Source organism: Canis aureus, chromosome 10 (genome assembly GCF_053574225.1).
Source record: "Canis aureus isolate CA01 chromosome 10, VMU_Caureus_v.1.0, whole genome shotgun sequence".
NCBI classification, from domain to species: domain Eukaryota; kingdom Metazoa; phylum Chordata; class Mammalia; order Carnivora; family Canidae; genus Canis; species Canis aureus.
In genome coordinates, this window is record NC_135620.1 from 75742709 (window position 1) to 75763659 (window position 20951).

The 20951-nt window shown below is 44.2% G+C and overlaps 1 protein-coding gene across 2 annotated transcripts; it reads right to left on the reverse strand.

The window, feature by feature from the left end:
- Window positions 1-1059: 1059 nt before the first annotated feature.
- Window positions 1060-18839, reverse strand: PSMD5 (proteasome 26S subunit, non-ATPase 5). 2 transcript variants are annotated; one of them, XM_077913119.1, is made up of 10 exons: window positions 18635-18839; window positions 14989-15133; window positions 13869-13982; window positions 13117-13245; window positions 10726-10835; window positions 8173-8315; window positions 7124-7315; window positions 4557-4666; window positions 4043-4183; window positions 1060-1872 (listed from the first exon to the last, which is right to left on the reverse strand). In XM_077913119.1, the coding sequence occupies exons 1-10, from the start codon at window positions 18805-18807 to the stop codon at window positions 1615-1617; spliced, it is 1515 nt and encodes a 504-aa protein (XP_077769245.1). In that variant the 5' UTR covers window positions 18808-18839; the 3' UTR covers window positions 1060-1614. The 2 variants fall into 2 exon arrangements, with proteins under 2 accessions (XP_077769245.1, XP_077769246.1); XM_077913120.1 differs by lacking the exon at window positions 13117-13245.
- Between the last annotated feature and the right edge of the window lie 2112 nt (window positions 18840-20951).

The window sequence follows — 20951 nt, forward strand, 5'->3', positions numbered from 1 at the left end:
CTGTTAAGAAATAGTAGCTACTATTAGTAATAATGATGAGGAATTTTGTGACTTTCCCCTTTTAAGTTCTAGGGCTTGGTCATTATTGCCTTGCAGTTCCCCCGAATGTTTCTTGTTTTCATGTCTGTGGCTCTGCTTGCCCTGCTACTTGCCATTACTCTCCTACTGGTTCTCCAAGATTCAGGGGTTTCCTTCTCTGGAAAACCTTCTTTCAGATCTAGGGTAGGTGTTTCCTGTTTTTCCTGTTGTTGTACTGACTATACACTAATGTTCTATTTCTAATAGAAATTCTCTTTCCCTCTACAATTAGTCACTTGCTACCTGTCTGATTTTGAGAGGTTACCTAATTTCTCTGAGCCTGGGTTTCTTCATCAGTGAAATACAAATGTAAAAACGTAAACGAGGTGAACTTAGCACTTCGGACAATGGAAGGAAGACTTGGCTGTGGCCTAGTTAGTGGTATTAGTTGCAGAGAAATCATCAGCATGAAACCAACAAAAACTCACATAGAAGGATTCAGGGATGGTAGGAACGAGGTCATCCATCTGGGACATGGAACTCCAGGCGCCTGAGAACCACCACGTTACAGAGCAGGGGTGGTTTCTCAACATCAACATCATGGTTTAAAAGAAACCTATCCCTGGATTCTGAACCGTCCTACCCCGATGGCACACTCCTGCAGAAACCCCTGACGGGTGATTGGTGTGCAGCGTGCTTTTCTGGTCAGAAAGCAGAACACTGGAAACAAGTGGAAACACTTTTTTTTTCTTGCGTGTGTGTCAATTAAAAGAAACTGCATCCTTTGTTACTCAATGTGATGGCACCCTGGTTTTTACATACAGTGACCTGCCATCTGACTCTGGTTATTAGGAGTCACTGTCTCTCTCTCTCTCTGATCAATTCAATATTGACTTGATGGATCTGAAACAATGATGATCCACCAATAAGTAGAGTTTGGGGAATCTTTCTGCTTTAGCATGTCAGCACTCCTCCTTCTCCCAAACCACGACAGAGTAAAATTCAATGATAAAAAAACAAAAAAAGTAAAGAACGCCAGAACATTTTTAAAAGACTTATTTATTGTCCATTTTCCAAAGAAATAATAGTAACAAAAAAAAAATCCAAAGACACCTTATTAAAAGTATTTATTCTTAGTGTGGAGAACATAATTTCAAGGTTCCACATTGTTTGAAAGAATATTTATATCCAAGACTTTGAGAGTGGAATCAGAAAGGCAGAAGGACCCAAAAGAAAAAAAATAGGTGGTAAAGAGAATTCCGAACAACTTGGTTCCATTCTATTTGAAGCAGAATTTTAAATAAGACAGTAAGTCCATGAACATTTCCTAAGCAAACAAAACCTCCATCTTCTTGGAAAGATTAAGGCAGTCAAGGGAATCTGAAAAACACCTGGTGCTATTATGACCAAGGTGCCTGCTTTCCTGGTTCCACGCTGTATTTCAATGTAGAAACACCACAAATGTAGGTAATGTAATTACATTAGACACTCCATGATAATTCTGGGGGAAGAGAAGCCTCTGTTGTGTAGCTTACAGATGAAGTCAAAGACCTTGGGAGGTGTTTTGGTCAAAAATGGTCTAGACTCTAGAAGAAATCATTCAGCTCCTTCCACGGCTGTTGTGGAAATAGGTTTCACATAGTATGGACCCTCACTCAGGTAAGTTCTGAGCCTCAAATAATTTGGATTCCCAAAGATTTCTGCAACTGTCTTTGAATTGGCAAGTGCTTTCACCAGTTCATACTTGGCATCCTTTGAAGCCTTGTCATGCTCCACAGACCGATCCATCACATATTCCACAAACCCCGGACTATTAAACATAAGTTTCTGAGCCCACGGTTGATTTGCGATGGCCTGAAATGGAAAGCAGAAAGAATAAAACTCCTCTGAGCCTTCAGAAGTGCAATGTGTTACTTGTAGCACAATCCTTAGAAACATGAACCTTAAAAATGTTACTTTTGGGGCCGTGTGGGTGGCTCAGTCCATTAAGGGTCTGACTCTTGATTTCAGCTGAGCTGCAAGAGGGAGGCCGTCTGCTTGAGACTCTCTTCTCCCTCTCCCTCTGCCCCTCCCCCAGCTCACATTTTCTAAAATAAATAAAAATAAATCTTTTAAAAAAATGTTACTTTTGTCTAAATAAATTTCCTCCTGAAAAGCTAACTTAAGAAAATAATCTAGGGGCGCCTGGGTGGCTCAGTCAGTTAAGCATCCGACTTTTGATTTCTGTTCAGGTCATGGTCTCAGGGTCATGGGATTGATCCCCACGTTGGTCTCTGTGCTCAGTGTAGAGTCTGCTTCTCTCTCTCCCTCTGCTCCTCCCCCAGCTTGTGTGCGCTCTCTCTCTCTCACTCTTAAAAAAAAAAAAAAAATCTAGATATTAAAAAGCTATACAAAGATGTTCATCATAGTAGTGAAAGTTATAATATAAATGTCTAATTCTGGGGGGATCAGTAAGTAAATTATGGTATATGGTAAGAAAAACTTAAATAAACATTAAGAATAGTATTTATAAAGAATGTAAATCTATGGATATGAAAAAGTGGATCCAAATTATAGACATGGCATAATTATAACAGTGGAAAAATAAAAACAAAAACTAGAAAAGACTACCCTGAAAAAACTCTTATACACGTACACAAGATGATATTTTTGAGAATGTTCAATGTAATACCATTTGTAATGGAGAACTACTGAAATATGCACTGATAGGACAATGATTCACTATAGCTCTACACTGAAATAATAACTTTATTTCTTTTAAAGATTTTATTTATTCATTCACGAGAGACAGAGACAAAGGCAGAGACACAGGCAGAGGGAGAAGCAGGCTGCATGCAGGGAGCCTAATGCAGGACTCGATCCTGGGTCTCCAGGATCACACCCTGGGCTGAAGGTGGTGCTAAACCACTGAGCTACCTGAGCTGCGTAGTTTTTTGTTTTTTAGAATTTTATTTATTTATTCATGAGACACAGAGAGAGTCAGAGACACGGCAGAGGGAGAAGCAGACTCCTGTGGGGAGCCTGATGGGGGACTCGATCCCAAGACCTGGGGTCACGACCTGAGCCAAAGGCAGATGCTAAACCGCTGAGCCCCCCAGGTGCCCCAGGGTCCTGGGTTTGACAAAGCCCAGACCAGAGTCAGGTTCCCTGCTCAGTGGGGAGTCTGCTTCTTCCTTTCCCCACCCCCTCCCCTGCTTGTGTGCATGCATTCTCTCAAATAAGTAAAATCTTCAAAAAAAAATTTCACAAAAAACTAAATAAACACTAACACTAAAAGGAAATACACAAAACAGGTCTGACTTTAAGTAATTTCAAAAATTTCTACTTTGGGGAACCCGGGTGGCTCAGCGGTTGAGCATCTTCCTTTGGCTCAGGGCGTGACCCCAGGGTCCGGGGATCGAGTCCTTCATCGGGCTCCCTGCATGGAGCCTGCTTCTCCCTCTGCCTGTGTCTCTGCCTCTTTGGGTCTCTCACGAATACATAAATAACGTCTTAAAAAACATTTTTTTTTTTTTTTTTAACTTCACAATGTTTTCCAAAGTTTAAAATAATCAGCAACTTTTATGAGAGCTGACACTGCTTAACTCAACCTCGTGGGTTTGGAGAGATACCTGAGTTAGTCCCTCAAGGTGAGTAAGAGGTTATCAAGCAAAGTTGAGGAACAGTGTTGTAGGCAGAGGGCACATAAAGGTCCAGAGATATGAAGCAGTTTGGTACCACTAGTCCATTAAGGGCCAAAAGGGGACTGGCAGGCAATAAGGCTCAGGAAAGAGAGTAGGGCAATAAGGAGCTTGCTTGATGACAGGTAAGGAATCTGGAATAAATTCTGTGATCCACAGAATCCTGTCCAAACCTCTGCCACAATACCTAACACCGTTGACTGAAACAATCTGCACATCGGTCTCCCTCACTGGTCTACACTAATAGCACAGGGCAGAGACTGCATACACTGTACACGCCCAGGATTCACATGCTGAACTAGCCTCGTCCCAAAAGGACCCGTGAAAAAGAAGAGGATGCCTACCGTGAACACTTTTAAGGCAGCGCAGTGCAGTTCAGGGAAGGGTTGGTTACTGATACCACGGAAGAGCTCCAGAGGATCCCGAGATAAAGCAGAAAACCAGGATTCTGTCATCCGCAGGAGGTCCTCAGTCTGCTGCTCAGGCTACAGGACAGAAAGGAAAAAATCTCAAGCCTTCAGAAGTCAGGAAGTCAGGAAGCCTGGGTTTGACGGCACGCCGTCCTTAGTCAGCTACGTGACCTCTAAGTCTGGGGCATCCGTTCCCAAACCTAGCTCAGACCTCCCCGGCTGCTGTTTCCTGATGGGGTTGATTAGACAAACTCTAGGGTCTTCTCTCTCCAGGTCTAATCCTGGATGACTCCACTTTAACTTAAAAAATGTCGCTAGTAATATAGTGAGGATCTTCTTTACTAAAAGTTGAGTAACACATTAAGTTAACCAGTGTTACGTAGACTTATATATATTTATTCTCCCAAACATATCCCACTGTCCTCCATTAATTTCCCAATCTACTCACCGGTATATAAAAAATAGAGGAAATTGCATCCAAACACCTAATTTTGAGCTCTGTTGAGGCATTCTTTGCTTGATAGCCTATTTTCATGAGCAAGCGTTCAAAGCGAGTTCCTTTGAAGGATAACAAAATATTTTTATTGTAGTAACATACACATAAAATTTATCATTTTAACCACTTTTAAGCATACTGTTCAGTGGTACTAAGTACCTTTTGATGTGCAACTGTCATCACTATCTGTCTCCGGAACTTTTTTCATCATCTCAAACCAAAACTCTGTATTCCTTAAGCAGTAACTCCCCATTTCCCCCAGCCCCATCCCCTGATAACCAGTATTTTACTTTCTGTCTCTGTGTATTTAACTAGTCTAAGTACCTCATGTAAATGGATATTTGTCCTTTGAGTCTGGCTTATTGCACTTAGCACAATGTTTTCAAGGTCCCTGCGTGTCACAGCATGTAAGAGACTTTCATTCCTTTTTTTTTTTTTTTTTTGGTCACATTGGTCCATGTCCAGTGTGGAGCCTAAAGTGGGGCTTGAACTCACGATCCTGAGAGCAAGACATGAGCTGAGATCAAGAGTTGGACACTTAACCAACTGAGCCAGCCAGGCGCCCCTCATTCCAATGTATGACTGGATATCTCATCATATGTATATGCCACATTTTGTTTATCCACTTGTCCATCAACAAAATTTGGATTTTTTTCTCGTTTTGGCTATTGTGAATAATGTTGTGAATACAAGTGCACAAATATCTTTTGAGTTCCTACTGTCAATTCTTTTGGGTGTCTATCTAGAAGTCTATTTGTTGGATCACATGGTAATTCAATGTATAATTTTTTGAGGAACCACCATAATGTCTTCCACAGCGGCTATACCGCTTTACAGGCCCACAAAATATGTACCAGGGTCCTAGTTTCTCTACATCCTTTGTTAGTGCTTGTTATTTTCTGTTTTTGTTCTCTCTCTCTCTCTCTTTTTTTGTCATAATAGCCATCCAAATGGGTATGAAGTGAACAATGAGATTTTTTAAATGTATGCTTTCAGGGACACCTGGGTGAGCATCTGCCTTCGGCTCAGGTAGTGATCCCGGGTCTGGGGATCGAGTCCCACATTGGGCTCCCTGCAGGGAACCTGTTTCTCCCTCTGCCTGTGTCTACTTCTCTCTCTGTGTCTCTCATGAATAAATGAATAAAATATTTTTAAAAAAAGTATGCTTTTATATTACTGACCTCTAGCAACCTACACAAAAAAAATTAAACATGTAGTCAGAGACCAAGTGATAGGCCTAAAACATGTTCATATGCAAAACAGCATGTATTTAGGATAAACTGCAGAGGATTTGAAATTAAAGGACCTAGATTTGAGTATGAGATGCCCCACAGTCTGTATCTTAAAAAATCTTCTTGACTTCTTTGAATTTCAGCTACCTTATCTATAAAATGAGAATGCCGTAGTATGTTCTTTGCAGGACTGAAAAGGATTATATCATAGGTAAAAGCACTTGGAAAAGTATATATAACAAGGATACCAGTTGTGATACACAATAGTATACTAATTTTCTTTTTTTTTTTTTATTTATTATTTATGATAGTCACAGAGAGAGAGAGAGAGAGAGGCAGAGACATAGGCAGAGGGAGAAGCAGGCTCCATGCACCGGGAGCCTGATGTGGGATTCGATCCCGGGTCTCCAGGATCACGCCCTGGGCCAAAGGCAGGCGCCAAACCGCTGCGCCACCCAGGGATCCCAGTATACTAATTTTCAATTCAAGATTAACTTCATAAGGGTTTTAATGGTGCCCATATTATTTTTTGTAAAGAATTCAGAGTCCTTTAAGACACTCATGGATGTGCCTTTAAGATACTCATGGATGTGCCATCATTCTGAACATAAAATTTGGAACAAATTTTTGGTTTTTTCTTCTAGGATATTACAAGTATAAAACAAATGTATATTTTCAATTAAATATTCACAATCCTGGGGATCCCTGGGTGGCTCAGCGGTTTAGCGCCAGCCTTCAGCCCAGGGCGCGATCCTGGAGTCCCGGGATCGAGTCCCGCATCAGGCTCCCTACAGGGAGCCTGCTTCTCCTTCTGCCTGTGTCTCTGCCTCTCTCTATATATCTATCATGAATAAATAAACAAAATCTTTAAAAAATAAATAAATATTCACAATCCTGAGAAGCAATAATTTACCCTTTTTATGAATAAAGAAAAAAAGCCTATAGTAATTAAGTGAGGCTATGATCAAAAAGCCAAGTCAGTGTTGGAACCAGGACATGAATCCAGTCTTTCTGACTCCAGCCCACAGTCTCTGGACCATGAATACTACCAAGGAAGGTGTAGAGGGGACACAGTGTTTGGTCTAGCCAGTAAAAAATAAACAAAAATTCAGTAATAATTATGAGGCTTTCTAGGAAAGAGTCCAAGGTCACAGTAAAACGACTAGCATCTGTAAAAGTACTTTCTACAATGTAGTTAATACACCAGCAAGTGAGCTTATATATTGAATCCTCGTCAAAAATGAAGATACCCCTAAACAAGGCCAAGGAACGCTAAGTCATACCAACCTGTTTTTTGTAAAACTTGTTTTCCTTCAACGTTGGATCCCAGGATTCCAACTGTGTCTACTGCTACACCAATCATGGTGGGGTCCTGACTTTCTGTCATTTCAAAGACTTTTTCCACAAAGACAGGATAACGCTCACAGATCTGTTGAGGACTATCCATGATAGCCAGGTTTCCAAAAAACTTCACAAATCCTAAAGATATTTACAAAAACGTATGTTAATAGAAGAGGAAGACCCCACAAATTGTGGGCTGTATGTCTTCACAGAGATGATAATGAACTACAGGCCAGGAAGGGGAGAAGGGTTACAGTACTGTACTCCACTGCCTGGCAATCACACAGCCCATAGGAGGCACCGAGGGACCTGTGATGTGAGGGTGTCAACAGAGCTGGATTCAAATATTGAAACACTGTCATATGCAAGAGGAAGAGCAAAGAACAAGGACCACTGGATATGAATTACAGGAAGGCAAGTTTGGAGAGGTTGTTAGGAAGAAATTTTTTTAAGTAAGCTCTATGCCTGATGTGGGGCTTGAACTCAAGACCTCGAGATCAAGAGTTGCATGCTCTACCGATTGAGTCAGCCAGGCAACCCAAGAAATTTTTAAACAGAGATGTTCATCGATGAAGTAAACTAGGCTACCTAAGGAAGGAATACATTTCAGATTTCTGCAAGTGCTCAAGAAAAACTAATTAACCATGTTCTGGAACAGCATGGCTGGAGTGGATCCTATATTAGACAAAGATTCCAACAGAGATTTGCTCAATCTATGAAACATAGTATAAATGTCAATAGTTTTTTTTATTTATGTTGCTTTTGACTAAGGTTCAAGGGAAACTATCCTAATGCTCTGAACAGCAATGGTATTTCCAGAAAATCAGAACCAATAATATATAGCTCCCAGGGCAATAGATTCCACCTATGGGGCAAAGGGTATCATCTAAAGGGAATCTGCTCTAAAGGAAAGGAAATAATCCCTGGCCTCTCCTATCAGAGATAACTCAGAAGAAACATGCACCATCATTTTAAAAGAAATCAACATTTCTTACCTGGCAAATAGAAGCTAGAAAAAGGGTCTGAATCTGCCCCAACAATTATATTAGAAATCTGATCAATTACTCCTTCTTGAGCAAGGTACTGTCGTCCATGATGAGTATATGCCAGTGATGTCACCATTTCTATACAGGTGGCTCTGAAATGTCAAGATTTTGCATGTGATTAGCAGAATTTATAAATGCTTTCATAGGCTATCTTACTTAATTCTTTTAATCAGAAAGGTCAGTGATCCTGGCTCTACTTTTCTTTTTTTACAGATTTACTTATTCATGAGGGAAACAGAGAGAGGCAGAGACACAGGCAGAGGGAGAAGCAGACTCCATGCAGGAATCCTGATGTGGGACTCGATCCTAGGACCCTGGGATTTCGACCTGAGCCAAAGGCAGATGCCCAATCGCTGAGCCACCCAGGCATCACCTGGCTCTACTTTTCAGATCAAGAGACAAGGATGAGAAGATTGCAGTGATTTGTTCTGAATCACATAGTTATTACAAGGTAGAGTTTAGACTTAAATTTTAACTGATTAGAGCTGCTTCCTAAACAATTTTATTTTGAAATGTCTCACACATACAAAAGTAAAGAGATCAGTGCAGTAAGCCTCCATGTACCCACATAGTTATCAAGATTTTGCCTCGTATGAGATTTTTGGCAAGATTTTGCTTTTCATCTTTTTTTCCTCCATTTTTGCTGAATTATTTTATTTTATTTTATTTTATTTATTTTTTTTTCATTTTTGCTGAATTATTTTAAAGCAAATTCTAGGTATCCAGCCATTTATCCCTGAATACTTCAGTATGCATTTCTAAAAAACATCAGACAGTTATAATGCCACTTCCACATATTTTAAAAATTGACAAAAATTCTTGGTATCAGGGCGACTGGGTGTTCTAGTCTGTTAAGCAGCCAACTCTTGATTCCAACTCAGGTCATGATCTCAGGGTTCTGGGATCAGGTTCCACATGTCAGGCTCTGCACTCAGCTTCAGGATTCTTTCCCTCTGCCCCTATCCCCGCTCTTGCTCTCTCTCTAAAATAAATAAATCTTTAAAAAAAAAATTCTTAGTGTTACCTAATGCCTACCCATGGTCAGATTTCCCCAAATAATTTTTTTTAAGTATTTTTATAGTTGTCCCCAAGGTATTTTAACAGACTATTTGCAGGTTCTTCTCCTGTATATTATAAAATTTGTATAAGGCTAAAAATATTTAAGGCTAAAAAATTAGTTTAAAAAACTAATTTTGTTATTAGGAATGTTTTGAAACAATGTAACTCAAATGCTTTGAAACAGTGTAATTGGTGACTTATGTGCAAATGAGTTCAAGAAATTTAGTCACATTTAAAAAACATGACAATCAGAAAATCACTTAAGGAAAACAAAAATCTGTGTGTGCATGAAGGTGATTAACTGTAGTGCTAATCTAACAGCAAATTATTTGAAGCAAAGTCAAGTGTTCAACAGTTAGGATATATTAGTAAACTGGAATATCAACAAGGTAACATTTGGAAGATATTAAAGGTGACTCAGGAAGTAGAGGGCTGGGAGTGAAGAGAAAGAATCAACATTGCTTGGAGGACCTATGTCAGCCAATGTATGGGTCTCTATGGCCAATTCATTTAATCCTCATGTCTTCTTTACAGAGTTGTTACTGTTCCATTTGAGACATAAGGAAACTAAAGTACAGAAAAGTTATAATACATTGTTCAAGGTCAAATAGCTAATAAGTAGCAGAGAAGCATGGAAGCTCAAGTCTTGCCCATTTTCAAAGGCCACTGTTTCTTCTATCATGCCATAGTGCTATTATTTAACAACGGCAAAAAAATGTGTAGAATAACCTATTAAGTAATACAAAATAACAGTTACCCAGTGATTGCAAAAGCACACATACCTAAGGACAAGGAATATGGTTAATCTAAAGTAGCTGAATTGTCATGGGGCTCTGCTAAGTTCCAGCATACCGTGACAATGTAACTTGAATAATTTCTTTCTTTTTTTTTTTTTTTTTAATTTTTTTTTTTTCAATTTTCATTTATTTATGATAGAGAGGCGCAGAGACATAGGCAGAGGGAGAAGCAGGCTCCATGCACCGGGATGCCTGATGTGGGATTCGATCCCAGGTCTCCAGGATCGCGCCCTGGGCCAAAGGCAGGCGCCAAACCGCTGCGCCACCCAGGGATCCCTCTTTTTTTTTTTTTTAACTTGAGTAATTTCTAAAGGCCCCTTCTTCAGATTTTATTTATTTATTCATGACAGACACAGAGACAGAGAGGCAGACACAGGCAGAGGGAGAAGCAGGCTCCATGCAGGGAGCCCAACGCAGGATTCAATCCCGGGTCTCCAGGATCACACCCCAGGCCAAAGACGGTGCTAAACCGCTGAGCCACTGGGGCTGCCCTAAAGACCCCTTCTTCAGGACAGTGGTCAAGAGAGTGCTACCTAGGCCCAGGCTCTACTAGGGAAGATCATTTGAAGCCCCAAGGCTGTTTTCCGGATCTCAAAAAAAAAAAAAAAAAAGACATTTGGTTTTAGAGCTCTCTCAGCCAACATACCTGACCAGCACATCTTCCCCAGTCAACTCTCTGAGGAGCTGGGTTACCAACCCACTGGTGGTACAGTAGGTTAAAGATTCTGGTGACACAGAAGAAATCTCTACAATTAACTGAAAGAAGAAAAAAAAAAAAACAGAAAAAGCAAAAGGTCTTAACAGCCGCAAATCTGTTAGAGTTCATTTTAAATTAAACACAAGATTAGGCACTTTTGTATAACTGAGTTTTTAAAAAAATCAATTTTTTGTCTCCATAAGTAGAAAAACTTCATTGAACCCATAAGAATTACTTCGGCACAGAAATACTCTATTATATCTGATTGTATCTGTGTTTTTTCTTTTTTAAGAAATCACCAATTCATTAATCAGAATACAAAAGCCTGAATCAGCAAAATGATTGTTAAAAATCATTCATTCATACATTCTATTAGTCATTCACTCATTCCACAAGCCTGAGGGCTTTCTGAGATATAGGACACTGAAGGATTTTAAGCAGAGGAATGATAGAATCAGATTTGAGTTTTTAAAAGATCATACTGACTGCATCTGAAAATAGACAAGTGGTATCAACACGAGAAGAGACCAGTCTGGATGCAAATGTAGTAGTCCAGGTGAGAGAAACTGGTAGTTTTTTTTTGGTAAGATTTTATTTATTCGTGAGAGACACATAGAGTGAGTCAGAGACACAGTCAGAGGGAGAAGCAGGTTCCCTGCAGGGAGCCCGATATGGACTCGATCCCAGGTCTCCAGGATCAGGCCCTGGGCCGAAGGCGGCGCTAAACCGCTGAGCCACCCGGGCTGCCCAGAAACTGGTAGTTTAAACTAAAGCGGTGGTAGCTATATCAAGGAAGAGAAATGCATGGTTTATTATTTTATTTTATTTTATGATAGTCACAGAGAGAGAGAGAGAGAGAGAGAGAGAGGCAGAGACACAGGCAGAGGGAGAAGCAGGCTCCATGCACCGGGAGCTCGATGTGGGACTTGATCCCGGTCCCCAGGATCGTGCCCTGGGCCAAAGGCAGGCACCAAACCGCTGCGCCACCCAGGGATCCCCTATTTTTATTTTTTAAGTGCATGGTTTAATAAGTAAAACTGACAGTATGATGACCTAATGGATATGTGGTAGGGAGAGCAAGGCCTCATGCAGAGCCAGTCTGTTGCTATTTTTTATTAGAGCATGGGCTGGGTAAAGAAGCTTAGGAGTTTAGGGACGCCTGGGTGGCTCAGCGGTTGAGTGTCTGCCTTTGGCTCAGGGTGTGATCCTGGAGTCCTGGGATCAAGTCCTGCATTGGGCTCCCCTGCAGGGAGCCTGTTTCTCCCTCTGCTGTGTCTCTGCCTCTCTCTCTGTGTCTCTCATGAATAAATAAATAAAATAAAATAAAAAAAAAAAAAGAAGCTTAGGAGTTTGGTTTGAGTATGAGTGTGAGGGGCCTAGAATACATAGGTCCAAAGGGGGAACAGTCAGTAGGCAGTTGGACATGAAGGTCTGAGCTCAGAAGAGAGGTCTGGGTTGGAGGTCTATGAAGTCATCCCATGTAGATGGGAACTGAAATCATAGGATGCATAAAATTGCCTAGAAATGAATGTATAATGAGAAGCGGGTTTGGGAATTTACCTTCATGAATTCCAAAATTAAAAGTTCAACAGAGGATAATGAACCAGGAGACAGAGAAGAAACAGCTAGAGAGGCAGAAGGGAAACCAGGATAGCATGGTATTAAGATATGCCCAGTAAGAAAGTGTTTTAAATAGGGAATCAGACTGTCAAGGGTTCCATTTTGAATATCCAGCCTCTTAACTATATGGCTTGGGTCAGCTACTGTATTAATAGTGAAGTTAGTGATAATCATGTGTAGGGTTTACCATAAAAATGGACAATATATGTGGAGATTCAGCACAATGCTAAGTACAGAGTGGGTGCAAATGAGTCATTTCTTCATATTAGTACTATTTCAAAGTCCAGTTTTAACATTATCTCCTATTATAGTACTTTACATAGTCTGCCATGATAATTTTTTAGATGACTGCCTGACACATTAGGCTGAGGGTTCACCTCCACGTACCCAGCTATTGGATATAGGGCCTTATAAAGACTAGATGCTCAATAGATGGACGTTAACAAGACATCTTGCCTTTCAGTGGTAGCTCTATTGCATTCTGAATGGTAGGCATGAGAAGGGGTGCCTGGGGGGCTCAGTCGGTGGAGTGTCCAACTCTTGATTTCGGCTCAGGTCATGATTTCAGGGTCGTGAGATCAAGCCCTGCGCTGGGCTCTATGCTGAGCTTGGAGGCTGCTTGCGATTCTCTATCTCTCTGCCCCTCCCCCTGCACTCACGCTCTCTCTCTCAAAAACAAAACAAAACAAAACAAAATAAAACTGCCTGCTTTAGTCTTACCTCATATACTCTGTATCGAACGATGTCGTTTGTTTTCATTACCCTTTTCAGATCATCCAGCAGATTGCTTTCAAATAAAGCCTCCAGTCCAGCTTGGGTTAGTGATATTTTTGACAGGGATTTAATGGCCTTATAAGGAAAGAAAATACCTCTTAAGTCATAAAGATGCAGAATACTTAATACCTACTTCATGAGATGGATGCGAAATTAATGTGTGGAATGCATCTTGCTCAATGAGCACTATGTTTTAGTTATCATTATTTTAAACTGAAAAAGATACGTAGTATTCCCTATAGAAAATGCACGATGTGGGCAGCCTGGGTGGCTCAGTGGTTTAGCGCTGCCTTCAGCTCAGGTCGTGATCCTGGAGACCTGGGACCGAGTCCCATGTCAGGTTCCCTGCATGTAGCCTGCTTCTCCCTCTGCCTGTGTCTCTGCCTCTCTCTCTGTGCCTCTCATGAATAAATAAAATCTTAAAAAAACAAAAACAAAAACGGATGACGTAAATTTTCTTACCAAGCAACCTAATATAAGTTCCATGATGGATAATTTAGATATGTGTATTTTAGAAAACAGAAGGGGTTTACTGGTATTTATATGACACCATTTACTTATCTGATACCATCTATATGAGGTTGCAAATTCAACTATACAAATCATCCATCCTAAACTTCCACCCCTCAATCCAGAAGGCCTTCCTTTGTTTTTTAGGATACTCTGTGTGCTTAGGCTGATGGTTCTAGGTGACTCACCGCTTTAGCTACAGACAGATTGTCTCCACCAATACAATAAACGATCTGTTTTAGTAATTCGCCATTATTTAGAATCTCAGTAACAGCATCAGAATTCTCAACAATTCTTCCGACCTGAAATAAAAATGCAATCAGAAATTCCCTTAGTGTGCATTTATCTTAGGGGTCAATGATTCAGCTCTAAGACAAGCCATTAAAAATTCCAAATGAAAAAAAAAAATTCCAAATGACCCAAATTCATTAAAGCTGAAGACACTCATGATATAGGCACAATACTGAAAAGAAAGACAAAAGTTAACAGTAGGTAAAAAATAGAGACACTCCAGTGAAAGAAGACAACACAAATTCTAGTTCTATCAATTTTTAGCTACAGACCCTGAGCAAATTAACTAACTTCTTTAGTTAATTCTTTACAGGTTTCTATCTGTAAAATGTGATCATAATACTTAACTGCAGGGTAGTTATGACGATGGAAGGAAACTAAATAGGATAAGTACCTACTATGGCATCTAGCACATAAATGGTCAGAGAATCAATCAACACTTTCTCCTTTTTTGTTGAAATAATACCTCCAGGTGAGAAAAAGAAAAATAGTACTTGATGCCTCCTAGATAACTGCTTGAGTCCTAACATCTCAACAATATAATCCTTAGCAGCAACTCTTCACCCAAATAGTATTTTGGTTACTAGGGTTGTAAGAGTTACTGTCTCAATTTCTTGGTTTGGTGACCTTTACAATAGCACCTTTTTTATGCCCCTATAATAAGAGCTACTTTGGCAATTACTTCCTCTAGATTAGGAGCTCCCTGAGGGGAGGAAATAGGCTCTATTTATCTTGATAGCTCTAACAGTATATGGTACAATGTCTGGCATGTACAAGGAATTCAGTCAGCATTTGATGAAGGAGTATTTCAGACAATACTTACTAGAACCCCTTACTTTAGCCTGGATGCTCCTGCTTATAGTTAGCTATGCACACTAGAATAGACGAGACACCTCCTAGGGACACAGAGAGATCATGTTTTGTCTCTCTGTCTTTGGCACCCAACACAGAGCCTGGTCCAGAGCAGGCGGTCACTAAATGTCAGTTTCCTTATTATGTGCTAGTAAAATTTCATACCTGGGATAGAGTCAGAATTTTTACGGAATCATCAGGGTGAGTCAGTCCCTTCTGAAGGTCAGCTCCGAGGTTCCGGGCTATGTGAACCGGCTCCATAGCTTGGAGCAATCTCTCCAGAATGGATACACACAAAGTGGTCTGTTCCCTAAAGGAAATGTCATAGGTCTCATTAGTTTGTGTCCGGCCAGGTACAGAGTTACAACCTGAAGCCTGGCTCAATGAAGGTCTCTTCCACACCAGACTTCCTTTAAAATACTAACTTCTACCAATTTATTAAACATTTACTAAGTACCTATATATTCTCTAGCCTCAACGAGCTTAGTCTAATGGAAAATACAGAAAAACAGAAGGGCAATTATAATTCAGGTGGGTAAATATTATAGGTTAGGGTTGGAAATTCTGGGAGCTCAAAAAAGAACACAGGGATCAAGGAAGCCCTCCCAGAGGGGTAATAGCTGAACTAAAATTTTTTTTTTAAATATGAATTTTTTTTTAAATTTTTATTTACTTATGATAGTCACACAGAGAGAGAGAGGCAGAGACACAGGCAGAGAGAGAAACAGGCTCCATGCATCGGGAGCCCGACGTGGGATTCGATCCCGGGTCTCCAGGATCGTGCCCTGGGCCAAAGGCAGGCGCCAAACCGCTGCGCCACCCAGGGATCCCCTAGCTGAACTAAATTTTAAGAAAAAGTGGGAATTATCTAGAAGAACAAAGGTGTTCCATGTAGAAGGACATGAAGGGGTAGAGGAATGAGGTAGTGTTATACATTCAAGGAAGTACAGGGAGCTCCATATAACTGGGGTAAGAATGGGAGAGAAGTGGGGAGAAGGTAAAAGGGGAGGTATGAACAGGGAGAAATGAAACAGGAAAGATGCACAGAAGCCAGACTCTGATGGGGTTTTTTATCATCTACAGAATTCAGACTTTTTCCAGAAAGCAATGGCAAGCCACTAAGTGGTTTTAAACAGAAAGTAACTGATGAGATCTGACTTGAAGAAATTATTCTGTATTAGTTAGAGAAATATTTTTTCCGTTAGAAGGCAGGTGATGAGGGAGTGAAACAGTGTAGTAAGAAGAGATAGAGAGGCGGGAAAAGATTCACGAGGAATTAAAGATGTGAATTAATCAGAACTTGATGACTACCAGTTGTGGATATAGAAGGTATTTCAAGAATCACTTCTTCTCCTAATGGGCAGTACGTGTAAATAGCTCAGGCGCTCATATACTATTAACAGGAATATACAATTAAAGTGATTTGACTTTTCTAAAAGTTGATTAAGGGGCACCTGGGTGACTCAGCGGTTGAGTGTCTGCCCTTGGCTCAGGGTGTGAACCTGGGATCCTAGGACCGAGGCCCACATTGGGCTCCCCGCAGGGAGGCTGCTTCTCCCTCTCCTTGGGTCTCTGCCTCTGTGTGTCTCTCAGGAATAAATAAAATCTTTAAAAATATAAAAGTTGATTAAGCAATAGATGTAAAAAACCTTAAAAATGGACATAACTTTTTTAACTTTGGGATTCCACTTTGTATAACTGCACCTAAGGGAGTAATTAACAGTGTTTATACCCAAGATAACTGAAACCATATATCCACACAAGAATTTGTGTGTGGATATTCATAGCAATAGAAACAACCCAAATGTCCAGCAATTAATGAGTGGATGAACATAACCTAGTTTAATCATACAATGGGATATTATACAATACGGATGAAGTGTGGAAATATTACTCTAAAAGAAGCGGGACATAAAAAGCTTCTTTTTGATGGTGATTGCATTTATATGAATGCCCAGAACAGACAAATCCACAGAGACAGAACAGATTCTTGGTTGTCAGGGGCTGGGGGAGGGGCAGAGAGGAGGAAGGGGGAGGAGCGTCTGTTCATGCATATGGGCTTCTTTACTATTTTAACCATTTTTTTATTATACAGTTCTGTGTATCAAAGTTCATTCACATTGTTGGGCGAGCATCACCATCAACCACCTCTAGAACACTTTTATCTTCCCAAATGGAAAATGTGCTGCACTGTAGGAGGGATGCAGAGATGAACAGAATATGGCCCCTGCCTTCAAAGAATCATCCAACTAGAAGCAAACATGGAAAGAACCATAACATAATGCAACAGAGTCAAGCATTGTTAGCAGAAATAATGATAATGTGACAATGTCTCTCAGGAGATCTGAGGGCCAGTCACTTGAAACTAGAGTGGCCAAATGAGACTTTTTGGAGGTGACAGCACTTTACCTGAGCTTTAAAGAATGAAGGAATTTGGAGAGAGGGAGGGCGTTTCAGTTAGAAGGATTGGCATGCACAAAGTTAGGAAAAGTGCCAAGTCATGCACAAGGGAAAGTGTGCCACACGGTAGCTGAAGCAGACGAAATATTTGTAGAGGATGGAGGGAAAAGAGAGGCTGGAAAAGTAGGATGGAAATATACTGTAAGGGCCCAAATGCCAGGAAAAGTCATGATTTTACACTGTAGACAATGGGAAACCATGGAAAATATTTGAGACAAATGACCTAAGAAGTTAACGGTGGTTGCTGTGTGGGAAAAACATGCTGGACAAGGAAGCTTCAAGGTAATGAGTCAGACTAATGCAAAGGCCTAGCAAGAGGGAGAAAATGAGGGCCTGAAATAAAGGACACAGAAAAGGGGGCACCTGGGCGGCTCAGTAATTGAGCATCAGCCTTTAGCTCAGGGTGTGACCCTGGGGTCTTGGGATCGAGTCCTGCATCAGGTCCCTGCATGGAGCCTGCTTCTCCCTCTGCCTGTGTCTCTGCCTCTCTCTCATGAGTAAATAAATAAAAAAATTTTTTTTTTAAAAGATCAAATACAAAGAGCTTTTTAATCAAACAGTACAGATGTGCATAAAATGAAAAAAGTCGCCACCGTAAGCCCGACCTCTATACTCAGAATTCTGCGGCACGTCCCACAGTCAGGGTTACACCAGCCTGTGTAGGGGGGTGGGGCGAGGGGGCCTGAAATATCAAAAAAAATTTTTAAAAAAATACGCCCCATTTCGGGATCATAAACTGCGGCAATGTTCCTTTTTCTCCAACAACACACGTTAAGAGATTTTTCCGTGTCCACGTAGAGAGATCTGCCGCGACTTTTCTCGGAGCCGCACAGGGTCGGAAATCATGGGCTTCCTCCCCTTGCAACGGGTACTTCGGTGGTTTCTAGTTTCCCGCTGCCCCCTCCGTGGTGCGTTTCTCTCCCTAAACGGCACATTTTGGGAGCGGGCCGACCTGCGGCTTCGATGTCTAGGGGTCGGGAACAACGAACGTTTAAAATGTGGACGGGATCTTGCCAGACTGCAAGAAGATCACCCCCCCCCGACTTTTTAAGAGACGTCATCCATCCATCCATCCATCTGTTCCCGAGAGCCCGGCGGAGGGGGCACGGCGCCCTGCGGGGCCCGACGCGGCCTGGGTCGCGGGGTCGCGGGGTCGCGGGGTCGCGGCCGGGCCGCGGGCAGCCGCTCCGCCGCCGAGCCCGGGCGCCTCCCCCCCCGGCGGGCAGCCCGCCCCGCTGCACGTCCCGCCTCCGGGGCTCCGGCCCGGGGCCCTCCCGCCGGCTCGCCGACTCCCGCGGCCTCCCCCAGGGGCACAGCCGGGCCGCTCCGCCGCGCGCCGGGGGCGGCTCACCGATGGTCCTCGCGGAGCAGGGAGAAGAGCGGGCCGAGGCGCAGCTCCGCCGCCGGCGCCCGCAGCTCGCCCAGCGGCACGGTCTGCAGCACCGAGTGCAGCGCGCGCAGCTCCTCCAGCGGCGCCTCCAGCCGCGACAGCTCCCGCAGCAGCGCCAGCACCTGGGCCGCCATGGCGCCCTCCCGCGGGGGTCCGGCTCCGCCTCCGCCTCCGGGTCCCGCCCCCGCTCCCGCCCCCGCTCCCGCCCCCGCTCTCGCGGCCGCCCCGAGCCTCGCGAGATCCGCCAGCGCGCAGCCCCGCCCCCCGCGTTCCGGCCGCACCAATAGCGATGTGGGGCCTGCGGGCCGCGCGCGCTCGGGGGCCGCCAAGCCTCGCGAGGCCCGCCGGGGCGCAGCCCCGCCCCCCGGGTTCCGGCCGAGCCCGCCGCCGCCCCCGCGGCCGCCAAGCCTCGCGAGACCCGCCGGGGCGCAGCCCCGCCCCCCGGGTTCCGGCCGGGCCCGCCGGCAGCGCCCGGCCGCGCCAATAGCGATGTGGGGCCGGCGGGCCGCGCGCGCTCGGGGGCCGCCAAGCCTCGCGAGACCGGGGCCGAGCGGGGTCGCGGCCGGGCGTCATCGGGGGCGTCACCGGGGGCGCCGGGCGGGAGGCGCGGGCCGGCTGTCGGGGCGGCGTGCGCGTCTCCCGCGGCGGGCGGAGGCCGCCAGATGCCCGGCAAGCGCCGCGGGGACGATGAGGACCCCCGCGGGCCCAAGCGGCGTCGCGGGCGGCCCCCGGGGCCCAAGGCCGGGCTGTCGGCGGCCGCGAGGGCGGCGGTGGTGGAGGCGGCGGCGGCCTGGGCGGCGGCCGAGGCCTCGCCGGGCGGCGCGGACGCCGTGGGCCTCCTGCTCCCGGGCCAGACGCGGGTGAAGCGGCGGCGGCGGGTCATGGCCCTGGAGGACAAGATGAAGATCCTGGAGAAGCTGGAGGAGGGCGCGAGCAACACGGACGTGGGGCGCCTGTTCGGCGTCCACGAGTCCACCGTGCGCACCATCAAGAGGAACGAGGCGGCCATCAGGGCGAGCATGGAGAGCGTGTCGCCCGTCTGCGCCAAGGTGCTGTGCGTGCCCCGCGACGCCAACATCGAGAAGATGGAGACCGCGCTGACCTTCTGGGTGGAGGACCAGACCATCGGGGGGCGGCCCCTGACGCTCAAGGCCATCTGCAGCCAGGCCAAGCGCATTTACAAGCAGCTGGTGGAGACCACCGGCAAGGGCAACCCCGACAAGTTCCATGCGAGCAAGGGGTGGTTTGAGAAGTTCAGACACCGCTACAGCCTGCGGAATTCGAGGCTGATGGGGGAGGAAGAGCCGCTGGATGCCCAGTCGGCGCCCAGGTATTCCAAGCAGGTCCAGAGACTGATCAGGGCCAGAGGCTACGAGCCGCAGCAGGTCTTCAACGCCGAGGAGACGAGCCTGTTCTGGAAGTGCATGCCCTCGCGTACCTTCAGGGAAAAGGACAAGAACCCCGAAAGCTTAGAGGAAGCCAAGGACAGGATCTCCCTCATTTTCTGTGCCAATGCCGCCGGCGACAAAATGATCAAACCCTTGCTGCTTTATAAAGACCCCAATCCCGCCTGCCTTCTGGAAAAAGACAAGAAGCGCCTTCCTGTGTTCTGGCGGTCACACCCCAAAGTGTCACTAACCGCGGCCCTCTTTTTGGACTGGTTTCATAACTGTTTCATCCACCAGGCCCGGAGTTATTTGATAGAAAAAAATCTCGAGTTCAGGGTGTTGCTGATTTTGGACAGGGGTCCCAACCACCCAGACTCCTTATTCTTTGCTCACCCTAATGTTGACATTGTGTTTCTCCCTCTGGAAGGCACTAGCTACCTTCAGCCGTTGGATCAGGGTATAATTGAAGCATTCAGGAGGTACTACACCAAGCATATGTTCGACCACTTTGCCGACTGTATTGAAAAAAACCCTTGTCTTACTTTGAAAGAAACGTGGCAACAGTACAACATTGCTGATGCTTTGGTGGTGATAAAAGAGGCAATGGATGACATAAAACCGGCTGCCCTTAATAAAGCCTGGTGGAAACTTTGGGATGATGTTGTGAACGATTATGCGTGTTTCCCCAGAGCTAATGAAGAAGTTGCAAAAATCATAGAGTCTGCAAAACGGATGGACTTTAAATTCCTTGACATCGAAGAGGGTGAAATTAACGAGCTGCTCAAGTTTCAGGCTTTGGCCATAACCGAGAGAGAGTCTGCGTCAGTAAACACAGAAGAAGACAAGTCCCCGGAACCGGAGGTAAAGATGAATCTGAGGAAATTGAATGC

Excerpts from the sequence above, each read along its gene's own strand:
- PSMD5 (XM_077913119.1), bottom strand. The coding sequence starts at position 18,807 with ATGGCGGCCCAGGTGCTGGCGCTGCTGCGGGAGCTGTCGCGGCTGGAG. Across the intron at positions 10,836-13,116 it reads TTCGATACAGAGTATATGAG|TTAATTGTAGAGATTTCTTC; the intron begins GTAAGACTAAAG and ends TTCTTCTTTCAG. Across the intron at positions 1,873-4,042 it reads CTGCCTTAAAAGTGTTCACG|GCCATCGCAAATCAACCGTG; the intron begins GTAGGCATCCTC and ends TTTCCATTTCAG.